The 22,375-nt window shown below is 41.7% G+C and overlaps 3 protein-coding genes across 4 annotated transcripts; 2 read left to right on the top strand and 1 right to left on the bottom strand.

The window, feature by feature from the left end:
- Nucleotides 1-1,290: 1,290 nt before the first annotated feature.
- Nucleotides 1,291-9,701, top strand: LOC124072070 (RNA polymerase II elongation factor ELL-like). Its single transcript, XM_046413216.1, has 12 exons — nucleotides 1,291-1,583; nucleotides 3,558-3,602; nucleotides 3,702-3,823; nucleotides 4,453-4,613; nucleotides 5,530-5,831; nucleotides 6,092-6,216; nucleotides 6,358-6,850; nucleotides 6,948-7,035; nucleotides 7,117-7,183; nucleotides 7,344-7,515; nucleotides 8,535-8,579; nucleotides 8,707-9,701. The coding sequence occupies exons 1-12, from the start codon at nucleotides 1,449-1,451 to the stop codon at nucleotides 8,833-8,835; spliced, it is 1,884 nt and encodes a 627-aa protein (XP_046269172.1). The 5' UTR covers nucleotides 1,291-1,448; the 3' UTR covers nucleotides 8,836-9,701.
- Nucleotides 9,702-10,087: 386 nt separating this feature from the next.
- On the top strand, nucleotides 10,088-15,787 carry d2hgdh (D-2-hydroxyglutarate dehydrogenase). 2 transcript variants are annotated; one of them, XM_046413218.1, is made up of 11 exons: nucleotides 10,088-10,275; nucleotides 11,061-11,418; nucleotides 11,512-11,569; nucleotides 11,676-11,815; nucleotides 11,905-12,098; nucleotides 12,179-12,347; nucleotides 12,543-12,686; nucleotides 12,766-12,908; nucleotides 13,469-13,634; nucleotides 13,840-14,146; nucleotides 15,114-15,787. In XM_046413218.1, the coding sequence occupies exons 2-10, from the start codon at nucleotides 11,097-11,099 to the stop codon at nucleotides 14,100-14,102; spliced, it is 1,599 nt and encodes a 532-aa protein (XP_046269174.1). In that variant the 5' UTR covers nucleotides 10,088-10,275; nucleotides 11,061-11,096; the 3' UTR covers nucleotides 14,103-14,146; nucleotides 15,114-15,787. The 2 variants fall into 2 exon arrangements, with proteins under 2 accessions (XP_046269174.1, XP_046269173.1); XM_046413217.1 differs by lacking the exon at nucleotides 15,114-15,787 and having other exon boundaries at nucleotides 13,840-14,825.
- On the bottom strand, nucleotides 14,928-22,337 carry acvr1l (activin A receptor, type 1 like). Its single transcript, XM_046413219.1, has 10 exons — nucleotides 22,180-22,337; nucleotides 21,360-21,443; nucleotides 20,065-20,316; nucleotides 19,711-19,922; nucleotides 19,398-19,497; nucleotides 18,281-18,427; nucleotides 17,511-17,786; nucleotides 17,012-17,209; nucleotides 16,716-16,846; nucleotides 14,928-16,402 (listed from the first exon to the last, which is right to left on the bottom strand). Exons 2-10 carry the CDS (start codon nucleotides 21,430-21,432, stop codon nucleotides 16,271-16,273), a joined length of 1,521 nt encoding a protein of 506 aa, XP_046269175.1. The 5' UTR covers nucleotides 21,433-21,443; nucleotides 22,180-22,337; the 3' UTR covers nucleotides 14,928-16,270.
- Between the last annotated feature and the right edge of the window lie 38 nt (nucleotides 22,338-22,375).

Raw genomic sequence — 22,375 nt, 5'->3', positions numbered from 1 at the left:
CTCCCTCAGTCTCCCTCTGTAGCTCCTCAGTACCTTCCATACCTGCTGAGCTGAGGGGAGGGTCAGCCCACTGCGGGCGTTAAAATTCATAAATGTTTTTTTTTCAGTCCAAAATGTCACCTGTTGCAGACACTGTGCTACAAAGACCCAGAGATCCTTTGATATGAGACAGCTTTGAACAGTTCTCACCTGCCTTGTGACCACCATCTGCGTTCAAACACTGGCAAAGACTGAGAGGAACAGCCGGGGCACAAACACATGAATTCAAATGCACAGGCACACGTAAACACACAGCAGCTCATTTGTATCGAGAAACTCGTGATGCACATGTTCTGTCTGTCTCCTGTGTTTTATATTTATCTGCTTTTCATGTACTTTGTTCTCTGCCAAGTGCTGAGCACCTTTTCTGTTAAATGATCAAATCTGACGTGAATAATTTCAAAACGGCAGTGAGGAAGAGAGGCAGGCTCTGAGCCCATCTGAGCCCATTCTCGTCCTCTTTCCACCTCTGCTAGTTTCTAACAGTATTTCACTTTCATTCAGAATGCAGAAATAATTAACATCTGCTGGAAGGTTCTGACTTTTTACAACCAAGATTTAGTAATGACTTGCAATGAATTGTAATGAATGTCATTAGATGCATAGTAAACACAGATTAGAATCTGGGAATCAGGATTTAGAGAAGTGTCAGTTGTTTAATACACCACTGTGAACATCAAGTTCACACTGATGTAATATAACTGGGATGTAATACAGAGTTTATCAACATCTAGCATGTTTATTTAATAAAGTGAATCTTAAGTGCTAAAGTTAAGACATAACAAGACAAATCAAGATAATCTTAATAATGGGATTTTAAAATAGTGGAAATAACAGATCATGAGTAAATGGGCCTAAGTTGTTATAACAGCAACAACAAAAAATAATAATATGTTGATGTTATTCTGAAATTGGTCATTCAACAGTACTTAATGTATATTGTTACCCTTTTAAGTTCCTACTTTTACTCAAGTTACATTTTAAACGCAGGACTTTTACTTGAAAGAGAGGCGACCTGTCGCTAAATTGTGATTTAAAACTCTCCCTCTTTCACTCAGTACCTAAAAAAATGCGAAACCTTAAAAAACGATGAATGACCTGCTTAGTCACAATCAAACCACAGAAGTTCCCTTCGTGCGAGAGAAGGAAAATTAGCAGGGAGGACGAATCAAGTAGAAGCAGTTACGTAAGCCCTACGTAAGGTTTTATTTATGTCTGTTGACCAATAAAATCCCCTCTGAGTTCTGCCGTCATGACGTAATGCGATCTACTCCAGAATAGCGCGCGGCGGAGGAGCAGCCGCACGGAACCGTTTTCTTTCTCTGGCTCCTGTCGCCAGTGTTTGTTTATTTATGCGGTGTTTGTTTGCTCAGCGGTAAGCCTGGCAGGAGGGAGGGATTCGCGGCGGGATGTCGGCGTTAAAGGAGAACCAGTGTTACGGACTATCCAGCGGTAAACTGAGCCGCGGCGGTAACATCTCTGTTTTTCAGGTCAAACTCACTGACAGCGCGGCAAGAGCCATTGGCTCCTTTCAAAACGGCAAGGTAGGTTATTTCTTGATATTTACTTCTCGAATAAAGACCAGAAGCGTCCAGCAACTGTTGGTTCGCCAATTCGTCAAAGGCACCCTTACTTAAAACGAAGCGGGCGAGGAAAGCGGGTTCGTGATTTGCATTTCGGCGAACTTCACGCATATATTCCCTGGGTTGTTGTCTCCTACAAGCCTCCTTTTAGCTATGGAATGGGAATACATGTTGCATAATGCAATGCGGAAATGCTTCCCTGTGTAATGATGCTTGCAACAAGCTGCCGGCAAGTATTATGAATGTTAATTAGTGTCGGAGTGGAGAAGAAAAGAAAGGAAACAGGCTGTCGGGAGGAAAGAGGCTCGTAGTAGGAGGGTATTTTGGGGTGCATTTTTGGGAGATGAAGTCTACTTATTTTCTGGTATACATGAACAGAGTTGTAGACCGTTTTGTTTTTTAAATCTGCTGTTTAGATGTAGTGAGACCAACTCAAAATCAAACATTTGACCCAGTATCATAGATGAATCAGACACAGCAGGAAGTCTGAGCAGAGAGCAGTCATGTACACTTCCTCAATTCAGTAATTCCTTGTAACGCAGATAGGAAACTCCTCTGTGAAGAAAATGACAGCTATTCATTTTCTGACGAAAGGTGAAAACCACATTGCTCCTGTCATAGCTCTAGTTTTATTGTAATACCTTCATGGAGTGATAGGAAGGAGGGGAAAACACCTAATGCAGAGTGTAACATGCACACAATACTGTTGCTGTGCACACGTCTGGTTTCTTAATTTAGCGTTAAGTGTGGCTATTCATAACCCACTGGACCTGGATCACAGAGACAAAAAAAGAAAACACCTCTATATGTAGTTGGGTGTCAAACTGGGTACAGGCAGCCACCTCACTCTGCACTCATCAACAGGTGGACCCATAAATCCTCCCCATGAAAAGGTCAATTAGATTCTAGTCATCACATACTTTCCATCTGTGCTGCAAATGTGTCACTTTGGACTGTCATTTCTGCACTTTCCTGCAGGGTAATTCACTCCTGTGAAAGATGACAGGCTGTTATTTCACTGTATTCTTGTCTGACAAGCTGCCTTATTTGAGCAGCAGGTCATAATGACCTCAGCAAGAGCCCTCTTTAAAATCAATTTGAATTACTTCAAGGGCTCTTGATGCCCAGGTGTTAAGATAAACCAGGGGTACATGTATCTCATGGGGTGCTTTTGTATATTCCAGGAGGTACAAGGAAAGAGTACTGACGTATTAAAAAAAATTAAATTATGATTTGGTTAAGATCCTGCATCAACATGACTGTGTGTATAGGGAAAATAAGCACTCATGTGGGATTGCAAGTATCAGTCATGATGTGAACCAATACAGTAGGTACGTTTTTTAATGTTATTTTAAAATGTAGAGTTTCAGGTGCATTATGCAACTAGTGGCTGTCAATTTGAGCCACTTGCTTCAGCAGAAATTCTAACTCCACACCCTCAAAGTTCAATCAGTTTCAAACTTGTAATATTCTGCCCCGTTTGACACTGATTCAAAATCACTTGAGACAATCTGTCAGATTTCAGTCAGCCTATTCTGATGATGTCAATAAGTTCTGTGCTGTGCAAACAGAATTAAAGTTTGGTAAATACAAAGCTGCTGATCACAGTAACGAGCAATGCTGAAGCATGATGCAACTGAAAGTGTATGAAGGGACACTTGAGCTGTGTAATAAAAAAGGGTGGGATCCACTGTTGTAATGTAACCTATGCAAAGGCATGCAGAACAACAATAAAACCACAGTGAAGGAAGATGTAGCACTCGTACAAACAGTGCCAACCACAAAACATCCTCTGTATTATGTTTTACATACGTCTGTCAGTGCTAGTCTGTTATCGGGTTGGTGTGTGTGTTTGTGTGTGTGTGTGCGTGTGTTTTCTTGTTTCTGGATGGCTCCAAGACACACACAAACCAAACGATTTGTCTTTATCTTCAGGGTTGGTCTTCGCATCCCAGCATCTGTTTTAATGGGAACCAAGGGGTAAGAAGACCTGCCTGTCGACCTAAACTCATTCATTAATTTCATCTCGTGCTTTAAGATAAATCTAATTATTGTGTCTCTCTCTCTTTCTTATCACAGAGAATCACTGTCCCTTGCTCAGAGAACGGAGACGAATTGAGGATATTCACCTTTGGCGTGACTAATGTCGCCCGTGACAATCCCCATGGAAGCTTTGACTGCGTCCAGCAGCTCGGCACTGGGTAAAACACAGCACAAAATATGATAAGAATATGTTAGATTAAAGCTGTTAAATTTTAAGGGAAAACCTAAAAGTTTGTGCAAGGAAAAACATTTAATTTGAAAGCAGAAAAAGCAACGATGCCATGCCGATGTTAACATTTTATTCAAAGGTGCACAGCGATTGCATGATCATATGTTTTACTTTCTGTTGTCTGTGCAGAATCAACTGAGCTTCTAAACAAGTTTCAGTATTTTAAAATGTCTCCGCTCCCCTACTGCTCTGTTTGAGTCACCCTGCTGGTCACTGCCAGTCTCTTTTTAAATGCCAGAGGACACCCAGGCTTCCTAACTGTGCAGGTCTAGGAGGCCTGAAAATGTAAATAAGAGAATTTAAGAAATGTGAAAGGTTTAGAAAATAGTAATCAAATCTGTTATTTTAGTCTTTTCCAATCTTTGGAAAGATTAGATAGATTGTTGTTTGCATTTGGTAGTAAAGTAGATAAACGTCTGATGGAACAGCATTAAGACGCAAGCACGAGTCAAGCAACTTTGAACTCAGTCAATATTTCAATTGAAATGGATAATGTGTAAAAGGAGCCTGTGTCAGATCGCTGTCTGTATCCGCTGTCCTCTCACCTACTCCTCCCAGTGCTGCCGAGGAGCTGTCTTGTCTCGGGGTGATTCAGAAGAAGATGACAGTCAACGCTACTGATGACTCGTACGATAAGGCTCGTCAGAGCATGGCCCAAGCTGAGGAGGAGACGCGCAGTCGAGGGGCCATTGTCATCAAACACGGGGGGCGCTACCAGGGTAGGAAATGCGGAGTCTGCTTGGTTATACGAGACATAACTCCGACTAAGGAATAAGACTGGCCTGAGGGCAATTTTGTTCCGTGCTGACAGTATCCAAAAAAAAAAACAACAGTCAGCCATGTTGCATTGGTCGCTATAGCAACGTGTGTGGTAACTGGTGACATAGTAACAGCCAGTCTTGTTTTCTGCTGCATGTTTTCTGTCCTTTTACTATAAGTAAACTTTCTTTATAGTACACACACATTGTATTGTGTATATTGTGATAATGCAAAACATACAGAGATAACATGCTCACCAAAATATACATTTGCATGATAATACCAGTGATTTAGCTTTTTTTTTTTGTGTTACCGCTGTCTTTCTACTTCCAACCACCAAAACCACTTCCTTCTAAACAGATATTTTAGCCACCGTCATCTTGTTTCAGTGAACGCACACACAGGCCCATACACACCAGTTCTGGTGATTTTTGTCAGTTCAGAGGAAGTTTGTGCTGAAAAAAAAAAAAAAACCTTCCCCAATGCAGACTTGTGCAACTGTGTGGTTATTTCCCAAATTAGATAACAGCTTATGCTCACTGGAACGTGTGTGCATTTGTAACCCGACTGTGGGTTTCTGAAGAGGTGAAATTAGGTCTTTTTTCTTTTCTGCCGCAGGACAGGATCCTCTTCCTCTGGTGTCGTTGCTCTTTTTAAGCAGTGGTTTCACATGTATTCATAGATCAAAGGTTCTCAGTATGGCCTTGTCACTTTCTTTTAAATGCAACACTTTGCAGAAATAAAAACTAAAACTGTAGCACTTAGGTGTTTGATAACATCTGTGGCAGGCTTCCGTGAACCTCCACAAGATTGTTTTTGAAGATATTTTTGTCTTTATATAGCAGTGCTGCTTTTGATGTGAGCTTTCCCTCGCAGGCAAGAAAGTAACAGTGCGAGCCCCGACCCCAGCGCTGGCCAGTCTGTCCAAGCCCCGACACTCAAGCGGGCTCAGCACACTCAGCACCATCAAGAAGGGGGTCGTCGTGTCCAAGCCGAAAAAGAGTGCCTGTGCTTCAAACAGGAAGAGCTTGGGTGACGTGCAGGAGCAGCCGCTCAGGGAGAGAGTAACACACCTGCTGGCTCTGAGGCCATACAAGAGGCCTGAGCTGATCTTGAGGCTGCAGAAAGATGGACTGACAGCAGGAGACAAAGACATGCTGGACTCTGTTCTGACGGAGGTAGTTAATTCTCTTCTTTAGCCAGATAAATACAGAAGAAAACTTTCAGAGCTTGAGAAAAAGCACAAGGGCTGTGAAAATTTTGCACATAAACTAAATATAATATGTATAATCTGAAGCATTATACACTCACTAGACAGGGATGTTAGACACATTGTGAGGGTCAAGAAAACGAATGAATGAAATGAGTTGAACTCTGAGCTTTGAAGATCTGTCTTCTCTCACCTGCTTCAGTTTTGTGTGTATGTGTTTGTTTTCAGGTTGGCCAGATCAATAGCAGAGACAACACATTTGTTCTAAAGGACAGTCTCTATAAGGAGCTACAGAAGGACTGGCCAGGCTACACCTCGGGAGACCAGCAGCTTCTTAAGCGAATTCTTGTCAGGTAACATGAATGAGATACTTGCAACCATGTTCATATCAAACAAATGTCAGAGAGAAGCCCACTTAAAAGAAATCTGTGTTCAACTGAGTGTAGATTTAGTAGATTTACTGGTTTATTTATCACCTCCTTACTCCTGTGCAGGAGGCTATTTCAGCCACAACAGAACCTCCTCACTGTCCCAGAGGCCCAAGTCAGTCCACTGCGAGACACCCCCAATTCCTCCCCGGCACACCGTCCTAAACCTTCCCTCTCAGAAGAATACACCGACCCTCTGGCGAGTAAGAAGCCCAGGATATCTCGCTTCACGTCCAGCAAGGCAACTAGCAACACGTCCAGAGCGAGGCCGTCCAAACAAGAGGCTCATAAAGACGTCACCGATGCAGCGGGGAACGAGGGGCAAAAGACGAACTCGCTCGATCCTCGAAGACTTTGTGATTCTTTGTCAGCGGTCTGTCAGCGGGAAGCAGAAGTGGCCAAGAGACTTGAACCAACACTTTGTGGTCAGGAGGAGCCCAAGACCACAGCAGAACACACCCGACCCTTCTCTGATCGCCCTCCGTCCCCGCTGACGGTGCCTGACCTGGACAGACACACGATCAAAAGGAAGAAGAGCAAACACAAACACAGAGATCAGGTGAGGGAACTTTTTTTTTTTAAACTTTTATTTAGATTTTTTTGTTTTTCATTTGAAAGAATACATTGATTATTGGGATTTGTTTTTGATTGTCAAGGAGAAGGACCGGTGGAGAGACAGGAAAGAAAGGAGAAAAGATCAGAGCTCAGAGGATCCAAACAACAAAGTTGCCATGAGCTGTACAGGTGAGTGTTGTTAGCTGTTGACTTGTGATATTTAGTGTAAATTTTTCAGTATTTTGTTTAACATTTTTCTTTTTTTTCCAGAGCCAAGTGAAATTTTGTTTGAAACTAATGTGCTTCAAGCGGACGACGGTACTGCAGACTATCTAGTGTAAGTGCAGTGAACATTTATTGGTACTTTGACACAAAATGCATCAAATGTGTGCAACATATGCAAACTTTTTCTTGCTTTTGCAGGATGGTGACACAGTGACTCAGTAGTTGGATGCTGTGCTGATCCAATAATGTTGTTCCTTCATTTTTATGCACAGGATGTATACAGGGATTCGCAGTCATGACCAGAGACAGTGCTACAAGCAGGACTTTAACAGGGAGTACAGCGAATACAGAGATTTACACGCTCGTATTGACAACGTGACGCGTCAGTTCATGAAGCTGGACACACAACTCAAACAGCTACACCACGAGTCACACAAATACAAGGTAAAACATGAAGAAGTCCAGCACTGAACACTCTTCTCCTGTGGGCGTGCACATTTAGATTTGCTTAAGATGTTCCAGTCCTCATTTGACAAATTGTGCATAAATTCACTGATTTCTATAAAATACTTTTCCCCACTTGAATCTTGATGTTGTACCAGAGGTAGGATATAAAGCCACAATAATCACTGAATAATACTGAGTACAGGTGCAACCATTCACAAAGTCCAATTCTGTGGTCGTAGTTAAGTATGTAATGAGGACAAACCAAAAAGCAAAATGTAACATTTTTGCATTTTTTTTCTGAAATTATAACAACAAATGGTGCTTCAGAGGCTTACTTTAGAAATGATGGCACTCAAAGTTTGACATAAAAACAAATAAAACAAAGACAAATATCAACATGCCAGTCATGGTATTTGTTTCTGTGTAAGGTGTTCTGTGGGGTTGACAGGTAAAGAAACAAAAGTTATTTTTCCATTTAGTACTCTGGCCAAAATGCACCGTTTGAGCTTCAGCAAAAGTCCTCAATGAATTTCTTTCCTCAAAACATTTGCAAAGCCAAGTTTAAATCCTTTATTATTTACATCTTTTTTCTGGCACATTGCTGCATATGATGATAAGTTACAGTGTGAGAGCAGCGCCAGGCATATCAGTGACTCAGACGCAGCTCCATAGCCAAAAACTCTACTCGGAACTTTTAAAACTCCAACTTGCATATTCTCAAGTATTAAATAAAAATAGTCCTCTGCTAAACTTAGATCGACCACACGAGCCAGCAGTGAAGTTTACATACACGTCATCCTGATACCCAGTCTAGACTCATTCTATTTTCTTATAGCAAGTGGATGAGTTTGAAGTGTTTTGAAATATTTCTATGGTTCATTTACATGTTTTTTTCCATGTACATGAATGGGTACACTTCCCATGACATTTACCAAATTTCACCAAACAAACTTGATTGAAATGAAACCTGTCTACCTGTTTCAATTCATTCTTTTTTCTGTATTTCTCTCTTGCAGAGGGTTCATAATCAAATTCTTCAAGAGTATCGCAAAATTAAAAAGGTACCAAATTTTGAAAAACTAAAAATTAATTGCAACATTGCTCAATGGTCCTCACTTTTGCTGTTACATAATATTTATTTATTTCTTCATTCATTCATTCATTCATTTATTTGTTTTGTCCCTTTAGTCCAACCCCAACTACAACCAGGAAAAGAGTCGGTGTGAATATCTACACAACAAACTGGCTCACATCAAGAAGCTCATATCAGAGTACGACCAGCAACAACTCAGTGCGGAGGATTCGAGCCTCAGCTGAGCTGTAGACCAGTGAACTTAGAGAGTGCAGTAATCACCCTCAGGCAGGGGAGGTTTACGCTGCTGAGCTGGAATCCGCAGTCACAAGATCTGCTGGAAATGTCATTAAGGTCAGGAGTGGTTTGTGAAGAGCAGCAGTGGTGTGCTGGGAAAAGCAGCCTTGTAATATGAGATCTTTTGTTGAAAGATGGAAGGTTTCTTTGAAAAGTTGACCTTGTGGACTGCTACTACAATGACATGATACTTCCAAGGACACAAGAAGCAGTCACGGTTTCACAAAGGCTCTCAAAGTTAAACTCTTTAAAAATGCAAACAGATACATGTGGAGATGAGGTGCTATGTCTAAAAACATTTGTAGATTCCCATCCCACATTTTAGTTTTAGTTTTTTGTGGTTAATTCCATTTGGGTATTTGCTTATGTGTTGGCCATGTCAGTGTTTAAACCGAAGGCATGACAAAACTGCATGCTGTACATATCCAGACAGCTCATATGAATGACAGCTGAGTGTCCTGGTGGCAGCTGGGATTTCCCTAAAGTTTTGCCAGTGCCTGAAATGGTTCATTCTGAACTGGATTCATAGTATTCCACTGGTGTTGTCCTTCATGTGGCTTTCTTGGAGCGCAGAAGACTGTTAATGTTGAACATAATGCTGACTCAAAGTTGTATTCAGGGAATTTACAGTAATGGGCTGCAGTTAAGGTGTTTTAACTTAAAGCTGATTTTGATTGTCAGGGTACAGAAAGTTATTGTTACTGTAGGCTGAGCCTGTGAAGAGAAATACATGCATGCTGTCTACTTTACAGAATGCATGAGGAATAAATCAAAGGTTTTGTGAGTTTCAAATAAATTCATTTGTATTCGTTTTGTATGACCTTTTTCTTATCAATATTATGCCTCTATAAATGCTCTACAGCTACAAAAATGATCAACATAAGTAAATTGAATAATATGTTTTAATTCAGAAAACTGTTCGTCATCATATCGTTAAAATAATTCGTAATCATATTGTTATTACACATTGGGTCTGCCAGACATTTTTTTTTTAACAATTTCAGAAATAAAATAAAAATTTATATGCAAGTCCTAATGTAATCATATATTCTAGGCAAACAGAGAAGAAGAAAAAGAGTAAACAGAGTAATAATAAAATATATTCTCTAAAAATCGTGATACTTTATTTTCCGCCGCTGTCATTGGCTGCACAGTCAATCGACGCGAAGCTCACGCCTATTGGCTCGTTTTGAAAGAAGGCTTTTGGTTGGTCCGTTCTCATCTCCACGACCTTTCAACCCTCGTCAACCTCAGCAGCTAGTTAGTTGTAAACACCGAATAAGGGACGCATTTAACTAACTTAACTGCCCTTGAACTTTGTGACAGAGATGTGACACGAATGGAGACACATGAGCAGAAAGATGCGGGTTGTTAAGTGAACGTACGAGGTGAGTACATTAAGATATCTCTCGCTAACGTCTTGGCAAGTATTGTGCTAATCGAGCTAAGCTAACTGAAAGCCTCATCAGGTTTAAGACATAGATGTTATGCGAAAAGTAATGCGAGTTACTTTAGTAGTTTGTTAGCATGAAATGCTAGCGAAAAGCGTCTTGCTGTTCTCCTTTATCCCCTTTAAATAACAAAACAGAGGACTTTCGGGTAGGATGAAACATTATACGGCTATTTTAATCACACGATAATAGAGATAGTACATCACTGTTTAACTTAATGGAGAGAGAAAAGTGGTCAGTGTAAGTGTCTGATTTAATCTATAGGAGAGTTGAAGTAGACTATCCTCAAATGTAAATCCCCCATTCAGTTAAATATTATATACATTTTATTGCTTTTTTTAAACTTTATGTTTTTTTATTTTAAAGTTATTTATATACCTAGATACTGACTTTATGTGTGAACATGAAGAAAGGCTGCGAAGATTTGAAGCCAACTCAAAATCTACCTATTGTGGGATATTGTGACTGCTGAATATTTGATATTGTAAGTCTATCCCAGTGAATCTATGGATTTACGTATTTAGGTGGTTTGAATTCCACTCTTTGTTTTAGCTACAAAGCTGACAGACGAGCCAGGACGTGTAGTTCATTTACTGAGCTGCTCCACATGCCTAGTTCCAACTCCACACCAGCTAAAGAACAATATTGGTTGAGCTGAGAGGTTTACTGGTTTCTATCTTGTGGAAACAAAACTTATGATTCATCCCACTTCCCTTTTGCAGCTTGTTTTGGTGACTCCACCTACCGTCTCTCCAATCATGGTGGGGATTTTTCAAAGAACACTCAAGCTGAGGGCAGCTCTCAGACATCTGAGCCTCCACAGCTCCTTCTCATCTACAGCCATAGCGAGACATTCACCTGTAGACACCCCTTCACTGCAGTTTAGAGTCTGCCATCGAAAGCTGCACACTGGAGAAGAGATATCCAAACTGTCCCCTTCCGCAGCACCGGACAGGCTGCCTTTCTCAAGAATAACTCAGCAAGATTTGGCCTTCTTCAGGAGGATCCTACCAGACAGAGTCGTCACTGATCCAGACCTACTGGAGTCAAGTAATGTGGATTGGCTCAAGTCAGTGAGAGGTGATGATGGCTAAAACTGAATTTGGCCCATACCACTTATATATTTTGTTAATTCATTCATGGTAATGTGTTGTGCTCATACACCTTCTGCAGGCTCCAGTGAAGTGTTGCTAAGACCTCAAACAACAGAGGAAGTTTCTCAAATTCTCAGGTAAATAGCAAGTAGTGGTGGGTGGAAGAACAGGTATACAATAATACAAATACACAAGTTATGGGTGTTTATGGTGGTTAAAGTGATTGCGTTTCCGCTCTTGTAGGTATTGTAACAGTCGCAATTTGGCAGTGAACCCTCAAGGAGGAAACACTGGGCTGGTTGGAGGTAGTGTGCCTGTTTATGATGAGATCGTCCTCTCCACTGCCCTTATGAACAACATTCTTACCTTTGATGGTATCTCTGGTAAGTCTTAAAACACTGACGTTCACATTTTCCCCGAAAAGTGCAGCATATTTGACCGATTTTTAGAGATTATTTTCTCCATCTATCAGGCATTCTGACCTGTCAGGCTGGTTGTGTCTTGGACAACTTGTCCCTTTACCTGGAGGAGAGAGACTATATTATGCCACTTGATCTGGGGGCAAAAGGCAGCTGCCACATTGGGGGTAACGTAGCAACTAATGCAGGTGGACTCCGGCTGCTGCGATACGGCTCCTTGCATGGGACTGTGCTGGGTTTGGAAGTGGTGAGTAGAGTATTTAAGTTAGATACTTTGAGGAAAAGTGAATAAAATTTATGTTATGTAAATTTATGTTGCCTGCACAGGTGTTGGCAGATGGACGAGTGCTGGACTGCTTGACCACGCTGCGGAAAGATAATACAGGATATGACCTCAAACAGCTCTTCATAGGGTCTGAGGGCACACTGGGGGTCATCACTGCAGTGTCCATCCTTTGTCCTCGCAAACCCAAATCTGTTAATGTGGTTTTTCTGGGTAGGATTTTCTCATTGCTTTTGTCTTTTACAATAGCTCAAGCTACCGCTATCTTAACACAAATTCTGATATGCTAAGTAAGTGTGCAGAAAGGTGAGGGGAATGGCGTCACAGTTCAGCTGATTAATGATTAAACGTAAGTTCGTGTTTAAAGATTAGTGGATAAGTTGTTCTGTTCTTTTACATTCTTATTAGGTTGTGAGAACTTTGAGCAGCTGCTGAAGACGTTTCAACTCTGCAGAGGCATGCTGGGAGAAATTCTGTCAGCCTTCGAGTTTCTGGACAGTGAATGCATGAGGTTGCTGAATACACACCTCAAACTACCCAATCCCATCTCCGGTAGGCACATGCACACACATGCACACACCTTGTTGATAGAAGCACACACACATGCCATCATCTTCCCACCTTCTTGCAGAATGTCCATTCTACATTGTTATTGAAACCTCTGGATCCAACCCCACACATGATGAAGAGAAACTCCACAATTTCTTGGAGGAGGCCATGACCTCATCATTGGTTACTGATGGGACTGTGGCAACAGAAGCCTCAAAAATAAAGGTGTTGTTTTTAATCTTTTAAAGAGCAGATCTGATGATGTTCTGTATTTTTCTAACCGTCAACAAATTCCACAAAAGAACCAAAACCAAATATAAAACCAAATATATATTTGCACTGATGAGTATGATGATGAGTATGGCCACTTGCAATTTATTTTGAGTCAGTCCCACGATCACCATCCTACTACAGAACCAAATCAGTGGCTGAAAAGTTTCTAAAACGTAAACTGATAAATTCTGTTTGACATTGCTAAAAAAAATATCCCTTCAACATCAAGGTTTTGGACTTTTAAAATAAAGTTGGCCTATTTTTGAACAGTATTTGGTAGGTAGAAATATGCGTTAAGTTGATTACCACAGACAGGGTAGGGAAATCAGATAGAATAGAGTATCTCAAGCTATAATGCTTAAAGTTTTTGTATATAATGTACATAATGTATATAATCTATTTGTTGTACAAGGGTCCTTTTAAATAAAATTTCTGTTTGTTTCTTTTGTTTTTATGGTTTAAATGCAAACAGTGAGGCTGCAGTCAACCTTTCCATTTCCACCTTTTTTCAGGCTCTGTGGTCGATGCGTGAACGCGTCACAGAGGCGCTGACTCACGAAGGCTTCACTTACAAGTATGACATCTCACTTCCGGTGGAGCGGATCTATCAGCTTGTGACAGACATGAGGGAGCACCTTGGGGCCCGGGCCAAGAGTGTGGTGGGATATGGACACGTAGGTAAGAGCAGAAGAAGGACAAACATGAAAACTGTATATCAGGAGGAGAAATAACAGTCTGCCAGCATGAGATATGACTTTTTGATTACTGTGCCTACAATAACTTTTAATAACTAATAACTAACTCCATTTTTAAATATGCATTTGTATGCAAAATGCAGCATTTTTAATCTTCAAACCACATCTCTTTCCATCTGTACGTTTAGGAGATGGAAACCTCCACCTGAACGTCACTTCTCCTGCCAAAGACCCCGCTCTCCTCGCTGCCATTGAGCCCTTTGTCTATGAGTGGACCGCCAGCTGTCATGGCAGCATCAGCGCAGAGCATGGACTGGGCCTGAAGAAGAGGAACTACATCTACTACAGTAAACCCAGCCAGGTTGTGGCTCTCATGGCTAACATTAAAGCCATGCTGGACCCAAATGGCATACTCAATCCATACAAGACTTTACCAGATGACCTGAAATGACTGACTCATTGCTGTATCGAGTCTTGTTGCCACATGTTTTTATGGTAGGTCATGCCCTTTCCTGTGATACCTTTCTCACACATTTAGTGCAGAGTTGCAGGTTTCGCAGCCATTTCCCAGGCAAGCTGCAAACACTAGCATGTCCCCAAAAGTGTAGTTTCACTGTCGTCTGCACAAAGCAGCAAAACTTTCAGAATGAGATCCACTTCAACAAGCTTGTTATTGTAGCAATCTCTTATCATCTACCTCTGCTGATCCCTGACAAGGTAACATGAGTCTGATCCAGTCTGTATTCCACAGAATACCCAACAAGTTTGAATGTCAAATTATGGCTAGGGGCGAGTGAGTGAATGATCTGTAGACGTTAGTGTGCCTCAGTTACCACTAGGGGGCAGAGAGAAAACGAGAGAGTGACTGCAGTAGTGTCTGGATGTTCAGTATAAGGTTGAGCATTTTAAAATTGTGTAAATACTTAGAGTTACGATCTGTCCAAGTGTTCTGTCTTTAAACGACAGCCCTTTTGACAAAGCAAAGTTAGTTAGTTTGGGCACCTCCCTATTTTTTCCAGACAGGTTTTAAAAAATGGGACCCTTTAATTTGTAGAAATACACTCCACTGCCAGGTTGTTAGGATGTCAGTGTAATGCAGCAAATTCAAAAGCAAACTACTTCCTCCAAAATGAATGTAGTGCTGACTCGACGCAGCCCTACATCAATTTAAATTTAAAAAAAAAAAAACTTTATGACCTTCATGGTTTGTAACAGGACTGTAGTATTAGTAATTTTGCTCAGTGTATCAAAATCATAACAGGCTGGATAATCAATGGGCAAGAGTGCAGTAAATGTTTTAATACATATAAAAAAGACAAAGCAACATTTTTGCTTCCAAAACCAATCTGGCATTTGTGAAGTTATTCATTAGCAACCGCACAACCTTAGGCAACTTTATCTGTTCAAAATGGATCTTGAATAAAACGGTTTTTAAGATGGGAGTGTTTTCTTTCCTATTCAGGCAAGATGTACGGTGAGGCAGCATGAGAGGAGTAAATGGAGGCCCAACTCGCTCCAGAAAACCACTTTAAGTATCTTGAAAAAAGAAAAGTCAGCTTCAACACAAACAAGTTTTTCTTGATTCCTCTCTGTCAGCACAGAAGACTTTTTTTTTTTTGAACAGCCACAGTGAGTTAATGAAGTGCATTAGGCAGAGAGGATCAGTTCATTTCATTTTCTTATTATAAGATACAGACTAATGCCTATTGGCAGGTACTTGCTGTGTGTCTACTCCAGGAACCACCAGGAAAAAACAAACTAACAGTATTTTATCCTGTGTGGGGTTTTTTCTCATACAACAATCAAACTCAGCTGAAAAATGTCCTACCTTTCATCTCTAGTTCTCAACAACTTATTTCTTTACTAGCTCCAATAATGACAATATGGGTACAGAAAGTCCAGTAGAGTAAATGCCTATATATGTATACAGTCAGGTTCACGCACCGTCTTACATATCCTCAGTAGTGTGGTATCAGTGGAGATTTAATACATAAATATCATTTTAAAAAGTTTAAAAACAGTTGATTCTATTGGCTCTTTTCCTTTCATAAGTGAACATATTTGTGTATGTGCGTATATGTGTGTGTGCGTTTGTGGCAATAGTTGGCATGTTCTAATAAAGCTAAATGAGTGAAACACTTGGGATTGTCTCTGAGCAGAATGCCACGACCGCATGCCACAAACACTGGGCAGGCATGAGAAACTAATCTGTAATAGACACTCAGTATGTAGTGTTTGGTTTGTGTGTTTGTGTGTGTGTGTGAGCAGTCTTAAATGGGCATTAAAGCATTGGGATGGGAGTACTACAATAAGCCACCCATTGTTCTTCACACTCGGTAACAGTCTTCAGGTCAGTGCGAACACATGGGCTCATGTCCTGTAGCAAACGCTGGCTTATTCAGACAGGACACTTTCAAACGTCTTCAAGTCAAGAGAGAAAGATGTCGGTGGAAGGCGACCACAGTGAAAGTAAGAGAGCAAGAAGAGAAGGATGAGGCTGGATGACACTTGAACAATTCTCTCCTCTGGTCCTCTGTCCGTTCTCCTTTGACAAACACTGGGCTCTTCTCTGAGCCGATCCCCGACATCAGGCAGCTGCCTCGGAGGCTCCTCTCCCTCTCACGACTCCTTGCCCTTCTCCAGAGAGCTGTGAATCTTGTCCAGGGTCTTCTTGATCCGCAGCGCGGTAAGCCTGGCAGAGGGGTTCTGGTACCAGCACTCCTTCATCAGTTTCACCAGTGCTGAGAGAGTCTGGGAGAGAGGACGGGAAATGAAACATGCAGTGACGCACCCACAGCGAGAGGAATCGATGCGACTTCAAGAGCTTTTAGATGTGTGGAGGCGCTCTCAGAAAAACATATCGCGAACTTAATGAGGAAACTTTCAGGGATTGAAATGTTTGTATTAGCATTGGAACAAATACTTGGCACTGAAAAAGACACACAGCATATTAAAAAGTATCTGTTGACGTGCTTTTAATGACGGACGACATTTCCGAGTGAACATTTTGTCATCCACGACGACGGTGAACGATAATTTCAGGACTAAATAGTAAAATACTCACAGGATCAGAGAACCAACGGTTAGGAATGAAAGGCCTCTGCTGCTCCACACACACCACCTTCCTCATGTCCTCAAAGCTGGGGTCATTTGGCACCTGATCGTAGAACGGAGGCTTGTACTCCTCAACAATACCTGCAAAGTCAGTTTGAAATGCCAGAACTTATAAAACTGCAGTAAGAGGACAAACTAGTGGTGGATGAGTTCCCCCTCCTGAATGCAGGGCCTTGACTATTTCTGAATAAGAAATTACAGGTGGTTGTTCACTATGTCACAGGCTGAAAAATAAATTAGACTTGCCATTGCTGTATGTGCGTCTTGCTATTTCCCACAACACCAGTCCAAAGGCCCATATGTCCACTCTCTTATAAGCATCGAAGCAGTCTGTCTGAATGGTCTCGTCCAGCACTTCGGGTGCCATGTAACGCTTGGTGCCAACCTTTGGGTTGTTGCCCACATCGAGCAGGTTGTCTGCCTGGGAGTGAGTCACAGCCAGCCCTGCAAACATGCAGTTACACACATGTATTATAGCAGGATTTAGAAAGATTCGGCCACATACACACAGGGACTACACACCAGGCAAAAGATGGACTGTGCAAAAGACAAAGGAAAGTACACAATGAAAAAAAATGGCAGAATAAAAAGAAGGTAAAAGAGAAGTGTTAAACACCAGCCTTCTGTGATATTTGTAAAATGTCTATTTATTACTGATCATTGATGCCATAAAAATAAACTTAAACCCGAAGGCTAACACATTAAAAGTAGTGGATGATAGTAAAATGTTAGGTAACTGAATTACCCAAGTCTGCGATGCAGCAGCGCAGATCCTTTGTGACCAGGATGTTTTTGCTCTTCAGGTCCCGATGTGCGATGGCCGGTTTCCCCTCAGTGCCGAAGATCTCCGTGTGCAGGTGCACCAGGCCGCACGCTACGGACGCCGCCATCGCCAAGCCCTCAGACGTCTCCACTGCAACTCGCTGCAAGTAGTCATAAAGAGAACCGTTCTCGTGGTAATGCGTGATGAGCCAGAGCTGGGTGCTGGAGTTGCGAGAAGTCATGTCAGAAGCCATGAAGCCTGGGAAGAGAGAGAGCAACATGACAGATGAGAAGGAAAAAAGATCAAGTGGTGTATGATTTATGGAGGTGGTAGTTCCATTTCTCCTGCTTGGATCGGATTTATTACGGGATTATTTTGCTGAATTGCATTAAGTGGCTGCTTTTATATTGCGTTCACCTCTGTGTAATTGCTTTCAAACATACGGGTGTTAAAATACAAGAGTGTTAAAGGAAGTTCAGTTGAAAAAAGAAAAGCTCAGCTGAAAACTCATCTGTCTAATGTAGACAAAACACAGAAACGTTTATTTCAAGAGATTCTAACAAAACCTGTTTGCTTACAACAAATCAATTCAAACTTCTTTACATGAGATGTAAAAAGCATTAATATCACAACTATTTTCTTGGTAACAAAGCTAAAACAGGAATGAATATAGCTGAGACAACGGGGGATATCACATCTTTTATAATGACAAAATGCCTTTTCCTCCTTTGCAGTGTTTGTAACAAACTCACCCAGTATGTTTTCGTGTCTTAGCAGCACTGTATTGTAGATCTCAGTCTCTCTGAACCAAGACTTCTCATCTCGTGAGGAGAAGATTTTTACAGCCACGTTCTCACCCTGCCACTGGCCCCGCCACACCTCCCCATACCTTCCCTTGCCTGGAAGAAGGATAAGAAAAAGAGAAATTGACAGGAGACGCACATACTGTCAATCGCTGTCTGCGCTTTGAGATTTGAAAAGTGCTTTTTGGGCATTACTTTACTGGTATATTCACGCTGTAGATGAAAGAGTTCATTTGTCTGATCCAAAGTTACATTTTTCCTATTCCAAACGGGTACTAACTGTACTGCATGACACTGTGGTACAAAACAGGATCCCAAGGCATGTGACCTACATACTTTCATTTGAATGCACAAATTGTAATTTGTCAGTGTTGCCATGGCTATGAGTAAAACTTTGCATCAGCACTGTAGGACGAGTGCCATAATCTTAAGCACTGTCAACATCACAAAGGACAAATAAAAATGTGGTGTGGTGTGGTGGAGTGATTAGCCGGCTGATGTGCCCTTGAGCTTAACCCCCAATATGCTCCCCAGGTACTTGATGCTGCCCACTGCTCCTGTGTGTGTTTCACTGCATGTAATTTGCCGGGTGTTGCATGTGTGTGTTCAACTAAGGATGGGTCAAATGCATAAAACGAATTCAGTGTGCGTATGTAAAAATATATACACTGTCAATAAAGCTGATTCTTCTTCTTGTTGCCCTCACACTGTTTTGTTTGACATCTCTGTCAGATCTCTATCTTAACTTGGGTTACATCCTAAAATAAATACGTACAGCCATCCAAAAAACTGATACCAAGAGCCACTGAAACTGAGTTGACATAAGGAGACAAATTCCTGAATAGAATTTCCATTATCATGATTACTATGCATTTAATGACGACAATTTGCTTTCTGTGACAGTAAGAGCATCTGTGCTGTTGGATACTTGTGGATATATAATATATTATAGAAATATTTTGCTGGTTGTGATATCAGTTCTGTCTGCAAGGCTCTAATTAAACTAACCAACTGATAAAACCAGTCTTTCAGTCCTGGCCTGCAGACTGTGTTGTGTCACGCCTACCTACACACTCCATCAGACTGATCTGCCTGGCCACAGTTCTCTGAACGAGGAATGGAAGACCTGAACCACTGCCTGACGTACACGAGTGGTCCAACAGGTCCTAAAAGAGAGACAGATATCACATACGATAAAGTATTAATACAACTGGAATCAAGACTCTGCATATTTACTTCAAATCTTCAAATGTCAGCAAATTTCACTGGGTAAATGATTTTATACACCTTGTGAATATCAACCGAAATAAAACATAGCAGATTTTATTCACTGGCAGAACAGAAAGCACGCTTTTGAGTTTTCAGTGTCTCATTCTTACCGCTAAAGTGCTGTCTCCCACATTGGAGGTGATGAGGCCATCTATGGCTCCCTGCTCAGTGTCAAACTCCTGCAGCCTCTGCAGACGGCCGTGGTGGAGCCTCCTGCAGGCCAGAACTGACACTACAGACAGCAAAGCCAGAACCACCACCGGACCGAGAACAAAGAGAGCCAAGGTCTCCACACGATACCGAACTGGCTCACCCTCTGGGGCTGTGGCCAAGAGTAGAGTTGAAACAGGTACAGAGGGTAGGAAAGGGAAAAATTAAGATAGTGTCATGTCACAGAATACAGTTACTCCATTTGACAATACATTTCCTTGCTAATGTGAAGCATGTTATGATCTAACATCCACCTGTGGGAAGCAGAGACATCAGAGAACTCGCGGTGGTGTTGCTGTTGCACATGTCCTGGGAGCAGCAGAAAATAGCATGGTGCAGGGACGGAGCCGTGGAGCAATGCAAACTGATTTTCTCCGGCCCCTTCAGGCAGCCGCGCTCAATCACCACCTTGCTGCTGCTGCTGACTTTGACAGAGGAGAAGCACTGCGTACCACGGCACTGGGTGGCCTGGAGGCATTTATCACACAGACACGTCAACTGTCCATCTGTGGGAAAAGATTATAAGAGTTCACTATACAGTCAAGCTACTGAGTGTGCACAGAAACAAATACACACTGTCTCACTTCTGTCTCACAAACTTTCTCACTCATACAAACAAGCTGGTAAAACATGATTGTGCACAAACTTACAGACAAGTACCAAAGGACACTCAGGAGGGTGGGACTTCAACTACAAACAAAATTAAGCCTACAATAGCCATACAACAACCAGCCACAACATTAAATCCACCTGCCTACCATATGCTTGGTCTACAACGTTTAGACATGTGCTACATTTCTGCTACATTTCAAGATTCACATGAAGGAAAGAAACCCAGGTTTCCCAGGAGAACATTGTAACGTGTTGATCAATGTTACTAATTCCATCCTGTCTGTGGGTTTAATGTTGTAACTGATAGGTGTTCATGACAAACATGATCTAATAACATCTTCCCCCATTTTCAGTTATATTCAATGGCTAAAATGTACCGACTGTGTGATTCAGAGGCTACTCATTGTTAAAATGCATTTCTTTTTCAGCGGTTTTGTGCAGTGGAGATTCAACACTATTGGAACAGTTGATCATAAAGCCTTTTCTCCTCCTCACACTGTAAATAAGGAAAAAATATCTGTTGCACAACAGAGTTTGAAGCAAAATATTAAAGCCAAAATAGGAATATGAGGTTGCTTCATTTCTAAGAAATTGTTTTTGTGAGCTCACATATCCAGAGCTCTGTAGAGTGACATTGCCAGACAGAACTCCATGGCAATGGTGACATATGTATCCATATTACCTTCATAACTAAAAAAGGTCTGAATGCATGTTAAACCTAAGCTTAGCTTCAAATCATCTCTCTGAGTTCTATGAATCTCTACAGCAGATACGAGCATTGGCTACTCTCTTATCAACTGTCACTAAATAAAAAATGAACAGCTGCTAGGGATATGCATGTTGCTCTTGTTGCTCATTACAGGTACAAAAAGAGATAAGAAGCATCAGAGTCTGAAAACAGTACAACTTAAAGTGGAACGACAGTTGAACACAGTACCTGAGTCCTCAGCTGATGTCTGCAGGGCCTGCAGCAAGAGCAGCAGAAGGACGTGGATGCTGCAACGACCCATGTTTCAGTGCACTGACAGAGGAAGGGAAGAGGAGCCAAAGAGAGTTCAAATGAGTACACTCTTGCAAAGAGGATAATTGCATTTACCCCCTCTATGTATTCTGACGATCTCTGCCGATCTCAATTTACAACGGCTGAATGCAGAGTCCTCAGTTTGTCTTGACTTTATTGAGCATTGCTAATTATTGAGTAGCTGCAAGCATTTCAAAGACAATGACCTCAAATTTAATTACACTATTAGATAAGAAAGTTAAATGTCTTTACATTAAGGTAATATAATCATGTAGTTAGATCTTGAGTTGTTGTTTAAAAGGCTAATTACTATTAATAGCTTTAATGGTAATATTTGCTGTGCTGGAGCTTCCTCTCAGCAGGCTAACAGCACTGACAAAAACTGACGCTAACGTTAATGATACAAATCCCGCTATTATGCTAACACCTTAAATTTCAATGTCACAGTCCCTCGCTATGTCGTTAAGTATACGAGCACGCAAAGCTACCAGCAGCTTATTCTTTGTAGACCTCACAAACTGTAGGCCTATCTGTTTGCTGTAGCTAACAGGCAATTAACGAGCGGTTTTATTGGCCGGGCAGTGGCGCCTCGGAGGCGCCAGTCAGACAGTCGGCTGCCCGATGCTGCTGCTCCTGCTGTTAGCCCTACGAGCTAAGCTAGCAACACAGCACAAAAGGCAGCCTAGCAGCCGGGGCGAGCACTGTCAAAACACAGCGATATAAATCATCCACCTACCTGGCACACACGAAACACAGCCTCTAACTCATTCTGTGATGTTTCTGTATTCCTATATTGGGTTTAAACAATCGTATTTGCGTGATTTGCGATGTAAGAACCCGAAAGCAGGACCGCAGCCCAGCCCACCCACTGGCTGTCTTCGGTCTTCCCTTCCAGCCAAGCGTGACGTCACCAAAACATTATCATCGAGATG

Source organism: Scatophagus argus, chromosome 15 (genome assembly GCF_020382885.2).
Source record: "Scatophagus argus isolate fScaArg1 chromosome 15, fScaArg1.pri, whole genome shotgun sequence".
NCBI classification, from domain to species: domain Eukaryota; kingdom Metazoa; phylum Chordata; class Actinopteri; family Scatophagidae; genus Scatophagus; species Scatophagus argus.
The sequence above is the reverse complement of the archived record's forward strand: the minus strand, read 5'-3'. Positions and strand labels throughout refer to the sequence as shown.